This window comes from Pongo abelii, chromosome 14, assembly GCF_028885655.2.
Source record: "Pongo abelii isolate AG06213 chromosome 14, NHGRI_mPonAbe1-v2.0_pri, whole genome shotgun sequence".
Lineage (NCBI taxonomy): Eukaryota > Metazoa > Chordata > Mammalia > Primates > Hominidae > Pongo > Pongo abelii.
Window position 1 is genome coordinate 120419888 of NC_071999.2, and position 9793 is coordinate 120429680.

At 40.9% G+C, this 9793-nt stretch overlaps 1 protein-coding gene across 2 annotated transcripts in view; it reads left to right on the forward strand.

Annotated features, from left to right (window-relative positions):
- CFAP97D2 (CFAP97 domain containing 2) overlaps nucleotides 1-9022 on the forward strand; it is a 43527-nt gene extending 34505 nt beyond the window's left edge. Inside the window, exon 5 of one of the 2 annotated variants that reach the window (XM_054529325.2) lies at nucleotides 8451-9022. In XM_054529325.2, the coding sequence (XP_054385300.2) occupies nucleotides 8451-8501 (51 nt within the window). In that variant the 3' untranslated portion in view covers nucleotides 8502-9022. The remainder of the gene's footprint in view (nucleotides 1-8450) is intronic. The other variant, XM_054529326.2, reaches the window with a different exon arrangement.
- The last annotated feature ends 771 nt before the right edge of the window (nucleotides 9023-9793 follow it).

Genomic DNA, 9793 nt, shown 5'->3' on the forward strand with positions numbered 1-9793 from the left:
GTAGCACCTCATTGCCTTGGCCCCTGCAGTTTCCACAGGTATTTGTGCTGATGTCAGCTTTGCAGTGCTTCCTTCCATGCCTGGTAGAACATTGTAAGCCCAGCTTTGCTGCTTGCTGGACATCTCTTATAGAATCCCGAAGAGTGAAGAGAGCAAGTACCTGTGCAAAGACACATCACTGTTAAGCAGCTACTAACTCCGAAATTATTCAGAAAATCTAGTTTGCCTTGCAATTTACATTGAAAATTTAAACATTTCAAGTCCAATCAATTTTCTCAAATCTTTTAACTACAAAGCTAATATTTGCTTTTTGTAAACCATAAAATGTCAAACAGTATAGAGGGTGTAGGGAACATGGGAGTCTTCTCTTGGATGGCAGCCCCCGGAAGTAATTACTGTTAGCAACTTGCATGTGAACTTTGATTTTTATTTGTCAAGTACATATATTTGAGGTTTTGTTTGTTTGTTTGTTGAGATGGAGTCTCGCTCTGTCACCCAGGCTGGAGTGCAGTGGCGCGATCTCGGCTCACTGCAACTTCTGCCACCCGAGTTCAAGTGATTCTCCTGCCTCAGCCTCCTCAGTAGCTGGGGTTATAGGCATGAGCCACTGCACCCGGCCATATTTGTTTGTTTAAACAAAAATGGAGTCCTACTCTATGTAGTTTTCTGTAAATTGCTCATTTCACTCAATAATGTATCATACAAATAGTTTCATTCGATACATGAAAGGCTTCTTCATTCCTTTTTTAGCAATTACAAAATATTTTGTACAGATTTGCCTTAATTTATTTAATCAGTCCCCTAATTATTGAAATTTAGCTTGTTTTCAGTTTTTCGATATTCCAAGTGAAACCATGATGATCATCTTAACCCATATGTATCTTTACATAAAATTATGCTGTAACTTATATTCCTAGAAGGAAAATTGTTAAATCAAAGGTAAGCACATTTAGATTTTCAATGGATACCACCTAATTGCCCCCCACAAACAGTCTAGCAATTTTCACCTCTGCTTAAAGTGGTCCCAAAGTGTCTGTCTCCTCATAATTTTGCCAACCCTGGGTAGTAAATATATTTTTAAATTTTGGACCATCTGATTTCTTCCTGTATGAATTGTCTGCTCACAGCCTTTGACCAAATTCTTATCGTATGTTCCTCTTAGTTATTAATCTATAGTAAGCATATGTTATCAATATTTACCTTTTTTCTATTATCAATGTCATAAGTATCTCTTCCACATTATTACTTATCAATTCACCTAAGTTTATTTTAAGGTAGTCAAATCCATCAATAATTTCCCTTATGGCATCTGGTCTGTGTGCCATACACAGAAAGGGCTCTCTCAAGCTAAGATTATGCAAGTATTCTCCTGTATTCTCTTTTAATACCATAAGTTTTCTTGATTACCTTTCAGTTTTTAGTAAATATGGAACTTAATAACTATGGAATTTTTGTGTATTGTGCAAGTTAGAGATCAATGTTTATTTTTTCAGTTTATTACAAGTTATTAAAAATTAGTTTACAATTGTCAAAAACTCTATTCTTCACACTTCATAGAAATTGTTCTCCAGAGGTTTGTAGTAGTGCTTTCCCATGTCCTCACCAACATGAAGTGTTACCCGTGGGGGCACTCTTTGCTCATTTCACTGCCAAAAGCAGTGTCTGGTTTGATGCTGCCCCTCTTTGACTACAGGTGAGACACTTTCTCCCTCACTGTTCTCTCTCACAATGACAGATCATTGTGGTGATATGTCACAATTCCATCTGTGGGCTGGGCTCAGGCAGGAGAGTCAAATTGCTCAAGTGCTTGGCAGAGGCTTATGTCAAAGTCAAACCTGCAGGAAGTTTTGGGGATGAGATTTAACAATCCCGCACATGTCTTGTTCTAGGTATGAGAGTCAGCACCTCCTATATGTTGGGTCTAAGTACACAAGTCAAAATCTCACTAGTGGACTGAATTCGTGCATGAGAGCCTCCCAGAGCCTCCCACCTCTTCTGCTTGCTTTGCCCTTGTGAAATCACGGCCCCACAGGTGTGCTTCTCCCAGCCTGTCTGTGTCTGCGACACTCCTTCTCCAGGGATCTCAGTGTTTTTATCCACATTGTCACCTCCACTGCCCTCCTCCCAGCTTGTTTTCAGATATCATTTTATTTTTTACTTATTTATTTTCTGTTATACTTTAAGTTCTAGGGTACATGTGCACAATGTGCAGGTTTGTTACATATCTATATATGTGCCATGTTGGTGTGCTGCACCCATTAACTTGTCACTTACGTTAGGTATATCTCCTAATGCTATCCCTCCCCACTCCCCCCACCCCACGACAGGCCCAGTGTGTGACGCTCAGCTTCCTGTGTCCAAGTGTTCTCATTGTTCAATTCCGACCTATGAATGAGAACATGCGGTGTTTGGTTTTTTGACCTTGCAATAGTTTGCTGAAAATGATGGTTTCCAGCTTCATCCATGTCCCTACAAAGGACATGAACTCATCCTTTTTTATGGCTGCATAGTATTCCATGGTGTATATATGCCACATTTTCTTAATCCAGTCTATCATTGATGGACATCTGATATCAGATATCATTGATATCAGATATCATGATATATCTGATATCATATATCATTGATGGACTTTGATGGACTTGGTTCCAAGTCTTTGCTATTGGGAATAGTGCCGCAATAAACATACGTGTGAATGTGTCTTTATAGCAGCATGATTTATAATCCTTTGGGTATGTACCTGGTAATGGGATGGCTGGGTCAAATGGTATTTCTAGTTCTAGATCCTTGAGGAATCGCCACACTGTTCTTCCACAATGGTTGAACTAGTTTATAGTCCCACCAACAGTGTAGAAGTGTTCCTATTTCTCCACATCCTCTCCAGCACCTGTTGTTTCCTGACTTTTTAATGATCACCATTCTAACTGGTGTGAGATGGTATCTCATTGTGGTTTTGATTTGCATTTCTCTGATGGCCAGTGATGATGAGCAGTTTTTCATGTGTCTGTTGGCTGCATAAATGTCTTCTTTTGAGAAGTGTCTGTTCATATCCTTCGCCCACTTTTTGATGGGGTTGAATAAAGAATAAAAGAGAGAAGAATCAAATAGACGCAATAAAAAATGATAAAGGGGATATCACCACTGATCCCACAGAAATACAATCTACCATCAGAGAATACTATAAACACCTCTACGCAAATAAACTAGAAAATCTAGAAGAAATGGATAAATTCCTGGACACATACACCCTCCCAAGACTAAACCAGGAAGAAGTTGAATCCCTGAAAATACCAATAACAGGTTCTGAAATTGAGGCAATAATAGCCTACCAACCAAAAAAAGTCCAGGACCAGATGGACTCACAGCCAAATTCTACCAGAGGTACAAGGAGGAGCTGATACCATTCTTTCTGAAACTATTCCAATCAATAGAAAAAGAGGGAATCCTCCCTAACTCATTTTATGAGGCCAGCATCATCCTGATACCAAAGCCTGGCAGAGGCACAAGAAAGAAAGAGAATTTTAGACCAATATCCCTGATGAACATCAATGCAAAAATCCTCAATAAAATACTGGCAAACCGAATCCAGCAGCACATCAAAAAGCTTATCCACCATGATCAAGTAGGCTTCATCCCTGGGATGCAAGGCTGGTTCAACATATGCAAATCAATAAACGTAATCCAGCATATAAACAGAACCAACGACAAAAACCACATGATTATCTCAATAGATGCAGAAAAGGCCTTTGACAAAATTCAACAGCCCTTCATGCTAAAAACTCTCAATAAATTCGGTATTGATGGGACGTATCTCAAAATAATAAGAGCTATCTATGACAAACTCACAGCCAATATCATACTGAATGGGCAAAAACTAGAAGTATTCCCTTTGAAAACTGGCACAAGACAGGGATGCCCTCTCTCACCACTCCTATTCAACATAGTGTTGGAAGTTCTGGCCAGGGCAATTAGGCAGGAGAAGGAAATAAAGGGTATTCAGTTAGGAAAAGGGGAAGTCAAATTGTCCCTGTTTGCAGATGACATGATTGTATATTTAGAAAACCCCATCGTCTCAGCCCAAAATCTCCTTAAGCTGATGAGCAACTTCAGCAAAGTCTCAGGATACAAAATCAATGTGCAAAAATCACAAGCATTCCTATACACGAATAACAGACAAGCAGAGAGCCAAATCATGAATGAACTCCCATTCACAATTGCTTCAAAGAGAATAAAATACCTAGGAATCCAACTTACAAGGGATGTGAAGGACCTCTTCAAAGAGAACTACAAACCACTGCTCAACGAAATAAAAGAGGACACAAACAAATGGAAGAACATTCCATGCTCATGGATAGGAAGAATCAATATTGTGAAAATGGCCATACTGCCCAAGGTAATTTATAGATTCAATGCCATCCCCATCAAGCTACCAATGACTTTCTTCACAGAATTGGAAAAAACTACTTTAAAGTTCATATGGAACCAAAAAAGAGCCCACATTGCCAAGTCAATCCTAAGCCAAAAGAACAAAGCTGGAGGCATCACGCTACCTGACTTCAAACTATACCACAAGGCTACAGTAACCAAAACAGCATGATACTGGTACCAAAACAGAGATATAGACCAATGGAACAGAACAGAGCCCTCAGAAACAATAATACACATCTACAACCATTTGATCTTTGACAAACCTGACAAAAACAAGAAATGGGGAAAGGATTCCCTATTTAATAAATGGTGCTGGGAAAACTGGCTAGCCATACGTAGAAAGCTGAAACTGGATCCCTTCCTTACACCTTATACAAAAATTAATTCGAGATGGATTAAAGACTTAAATGTTAGACCTAAAACCATAAAAACCCTAGAAGAAAACCTAGGCAATACCATTCAGGACATAGGCATGGGCAAGAACTCCATGTCTAAAACACCAAAAGCAATGGCAACAAAAGCCAAAATTGACAAATGGGATCTAATTAAACTAAAGAGCTTCTGCACAGCAAAAGAAACTACCATCAGAGTGAACAGGCAACCTACAGAATGGGAGAAAATTTTTGCAATCTACTCATCTGACAAAGGGCTAATATCCAGAATCTACAAAGAACTCAAACAAATTTACATCATTTTATTTTTAATATCTTTGGGTCATTTTATTTTATATTGTCTCATAAACAGAATAGCATAATTTTGCATTTTAACCTAGTCCCAGAGGCTTTCCCCACTCAGTTGTATCCATTTATATGTATTGACATAAGTATATTGTATTTGTTCTCATTTCTGGCTCTTTTGTTTTCATTTCCTTACTTTTCCTCCTCTTATATTAATACTATTGAGTTTTTCCTCAGCAAATGTCAAGGCAGTGCTTGCAACCAATGTTTCAAATTTATACTTCATTTACTTTCTTTGGCTATCTTATTCTTCCTGCTTCATGTAACAGGAAACAGATAAAGCCCACCACAAAAGCAATGTTAAGATAAAGTCAAACAAAAAAAAAGGAAAACAGAAGCACTAGAAAGAGTTTCCTGCAGCCACAGGCCAGTCACTGCACTTTATTTGAAGTCCCCAGCTTTGGCACATGGTTCAAGTGTAGGCTCCAAGACAGAGCTGGGGAGGGGCAGGCTCTTGCAGGACACTGGCTCTGAGGCGTGCCTCCCCCACTGCCCTGTACCTGGACAAAAACGGGAAACTTGGGAAACGACTCATTGTCTCTGAACCTCAAGCTGGAATTATGGTCTGTGTGTCCCAAGAAGATGGCTTTCTCAGCAGCATCTTTAAGCTACTAGGGCCTTTGGCTCCTGTGTGTGAGGAAGGAAGGAGGCGATGGGCCCAGGGCCATAGGGTACCTCAGTCTTCAGTCCCCTTCCCTGCCATGGGGTCTGCAGTTTTGAACTACTGGAACGTGAAGGCATCTCTCGGTGGTGCTTCCCCACCTTGGAAACAGACCAGCCATGTACCAAGCTGGCGAGGAGGGAGCACGGCACACAGGTCTTCTCGTTTTAGAAAGAATAACAAAGTTAACTTATTTGAAAACTGTAGGCTTAGGAAAGAAAAATGCTAAGTTTTATAAGACAAGAAACCTGAAACACAGCCTTCAGAAGACTCTCCTGGGCCCAGTGGCCACCTTGACCTGCTGTTGGACCACCTCCCTATGGTCCGGCCAGCTGCCAGACCTTTGGGATCCGGGATCTTTGCTCTGGGATCTTCGCTGGCCTCGCATGGACGGGACACACCATTTTACCTTTATAGTACCAGAAATTCATGACACTGGCAGAGAAGCCCTTCCCTGCTCTCCAGAGCCCAGGCCCCTCTCCTCCGCCCCAAAGCTTCACCTGACGGAGGCTGCACTGCCAGTCTCCTGGATATCTCAATCTGGTTTAAATATTAACTTGCAAAATTTCTCAAACATTTTAAAGGAAGGATTTCAATTTTCCATCCTCCTTACCCCTTCAAGTCATCCGTCATTTATCCCTAACTCCAAAATGAGAAGATACTAATTTTGTACCTGTTTCTACTGAAGGATTTCTATACAATTATCCAACAAAACCCACTGGCCATCCTGGCACTTCCTGGAGCCCCCAGCTAACTGGAAGTATGCATTGCTCTAATTTAGTGCCCCAACCCCAATAACTCCTGCACATGAGAAAGAAGCAAAAATTAAACAAACATAAATGATCTCAAGGAGCAAAATTAGCTGTTTAAATAATCGGCTGACTCAGTGCAGGTTGGCACAGGACACACAATGGATGTGAGTTGGCTTTGAGCTCCTTGGCCTCCAACCATCATCTTGGACAAAAGCTCAGCCTCGGGGAGCCCCATTCTCACTTGTAAAGATGGGACAGGAACCACCTCCTGGACCTCATGTCAGGGTTAAGTGAATAACATTTGCAAAGATGACTGTGAAAGTGACTCACACTTGGCTGGGCATGGTGGCTCATGCGTGTAATCCCAGCACTTCAGGAGGCCGAGACAAGCGGATCACGATTTCAAGAGCTCGAGACCATCCTGGCCAACATGGTGAAACCCCGTCCGTACTAAAAAAACAAAAATTAGCTGGGTGTGGTGGCGGGCGCCTGCAGTCCCAGCTACTCAGGAGGCTGAGGCAGGAGGATTGCTTGAACCCAGGAGGCGGAGGTTGCAGTGAGCCAAGATCACGCCACTGCACTCCAGCCTGGGCAACAGAGTGAGATTACGTCTCAAAAAAACAAAAAACAAAAAAAGTGACTCACACTTACTTGGCCAAAGATAAATTTGAGTTTCTTTCCTTTTTCCTCCTGAAGGCCCTTTACCATCCAGCAACAAGCTGGATGGTAAACATGGCTCAGTGTACTGATTCCGGGAAAAGTACTTTGCTGCATTTCAGCAACAACAAAATTGACAAAAGATTATCTGATTATTTGAATAGAGATTTCTCCCAACAGGATATACAAATGACCAATAAGCACATGAGAAGATGTTCAATGTCATTAGTAAATGCAAACGAAGACCACAGTGACATGTCACTTCGCAGCCACTAACTTGTCTGCAATCAAAAGGCAGATTATAATAAGGATGTGGAGAAACTGGAACCCTCATAGGCTGCTGGTAGGGGTAAAGAGTGGTATGTATACATATGTAACAAACCTGCACATTGTGCACATGTACCCTAGAACTTAAAGTATAACAAAAAAAAAAAAAAAAGGAAATGAAATAAAAGGTATACAAACTTAAAATGAAAAAAAAAAAAAAAGAGTGGTGCAGCCACTTTGGAAAACAGTTTGGTAGTTCATCAAAAAGTTAAACGGTTACCAAATCACCCAGCAACTCCACTCCTAGGTCTATATTCGAGAGACTTGAAAACATACATTCATGCAAAAACCCATACACTGATGTTCATAGCAGCACAATTCACAACGGCCAAGAGGTGTAAATAACCCAAATGTCTATCAACTGATGAACAGATAAAACGTGGTATAGCCATACAATGGAATATTATTCTACCATAAAAAAGAATGATACTAGTTACAGAATGGATAAACCTTAAAGACATTATTATGTTCCGTGAAAAAGCTGGATACTAAATGCCGCATGTTGTCTGATCCCTTTTATATGAAACGTCCAGAATAGGCACATTCAAAGAGACAAAAAGTAATCCGTGGTTGTCAGGGGCTGGGGGAAGGGAAATTGGGGAGTGATCACTAAGGAATTTGATTTTTGGAGGGGGAGGTGATGAAAATGTTCTGAAATTATATTGTGACAATAGTTGCACAACTCTGAATACACCAAAACACACTAAAATATACACTGTAAAGGGGTATAGAATTGTATCCAAATAAAGCTGTTATTTAAAAAATTGTATGTTTAATTCTAAGTAAAGACTTGTCAATGAGTTGAAATACTCCATTTCCCAAGTAAGTTGATAGTTTCTTGTTCTTGCCTAAGAAAGTGTTAGTTTCAAATATGTATTTTTGATCCAGCAGGAACTGAAACTGGAATTTAGCAAGCGCATAGCCAAGCCTGGACCCTAAAAGAGAAGTGAGGAAGGGTGAGGATTCAGAACACAAATCCAGAAAGAAGACAAGTGTGATGAGGGGGTGACAAGGAAGACCCACAAGGCCACCCGTGAGCTCCCCCAGGCTAACACAGCCACCGGTCTCAGGGCAGTGTGGGGTATCAGCCTTGCCCAAGGCCGTGGCCAGGGCAGTCCCGCTCTCTTCCTCTCTTCACTGTTATCACAGCCAGAGCAGCTGTGAAGTACCCATGAGGCAGCTCCTAAAACGGTGTTTCAACAATGTGCCTGAGCAGATGATGCAGCAAAACTATTTTCTGTGCTTCTTGGACTGATAACTGAAAACAAATTATGCAGAGTAATATTAGGAGCTAAAGGTTTTGAATTAGATTTTTTTCTCTAGCTATGAAGACTTATTCTGTTACCATATTTTGAGCTGTGGTGGATTTGTCTATAATTCCTAGGTGGATTTGTGTACTTACCTTAAAAGCTCTGTGATTGTTCCTTTAACAAATATCTAAATAAATCAGATTAAAATTTTTCAACATGATGAAACTACAGCTTGGCTCCAGAATACATAACCTAAGATATAAAAAAGACCCAGAGGGCCAGGCACGATGGCTCACGCCTGTAATCCCAGCACTTTGAGAGGCTGAGGTGGGCGGATCACAAGGTCAGGAGTTTGAGACCAGCCTGACCAACATGGTGAAACCCCATCTCTACTAAAAATACAAAAAAGTTAGCCGGGCGTGGTGGCAGGCACCTGTAATCCCAGCTACTCAGGAGGCTGAGGCAGGAGAATCGCTTGAACCCGGGAGATGGAGGTTGCAGTGAGCCGAGAACACGCCACTGCACTCCAACCGGGGCGACAGAGCAAGACTCCATCTCAAAAAAAAAAAAAAAAAGAAGAAGAAAAAGAGAAGAAAAGAAAAAAGGACCCAGAGAGTCTCGGTTGGAGACATTAAGGGTACGTCTGAGAGTGCTTGGGATCTGCTTAGTTCTCTATCAGCCCCAGGTAAGATCCCATCTAAACTCTTCCACAAAAATGAACATCAGCCCATGGGCAATACCTTTTAAAAATGAGTTAAAAGACTCACACACACCTTCATTCACTCAACAAAGCTCTGCATATGTAGTCTCGGCCTCATGGAGCTGATAGCTGACCCCTCAGAAATGTCACGGTCCCTAACTACTCTTTGCTATTTATTTATTATTTTTATTTTATTTATTTATTTTTTGAGATGGATGGGATTACAGGCACATGCACAACCACTCCCAGCTAATTTTTGTATTTTTAGTAGAGACGGGGTT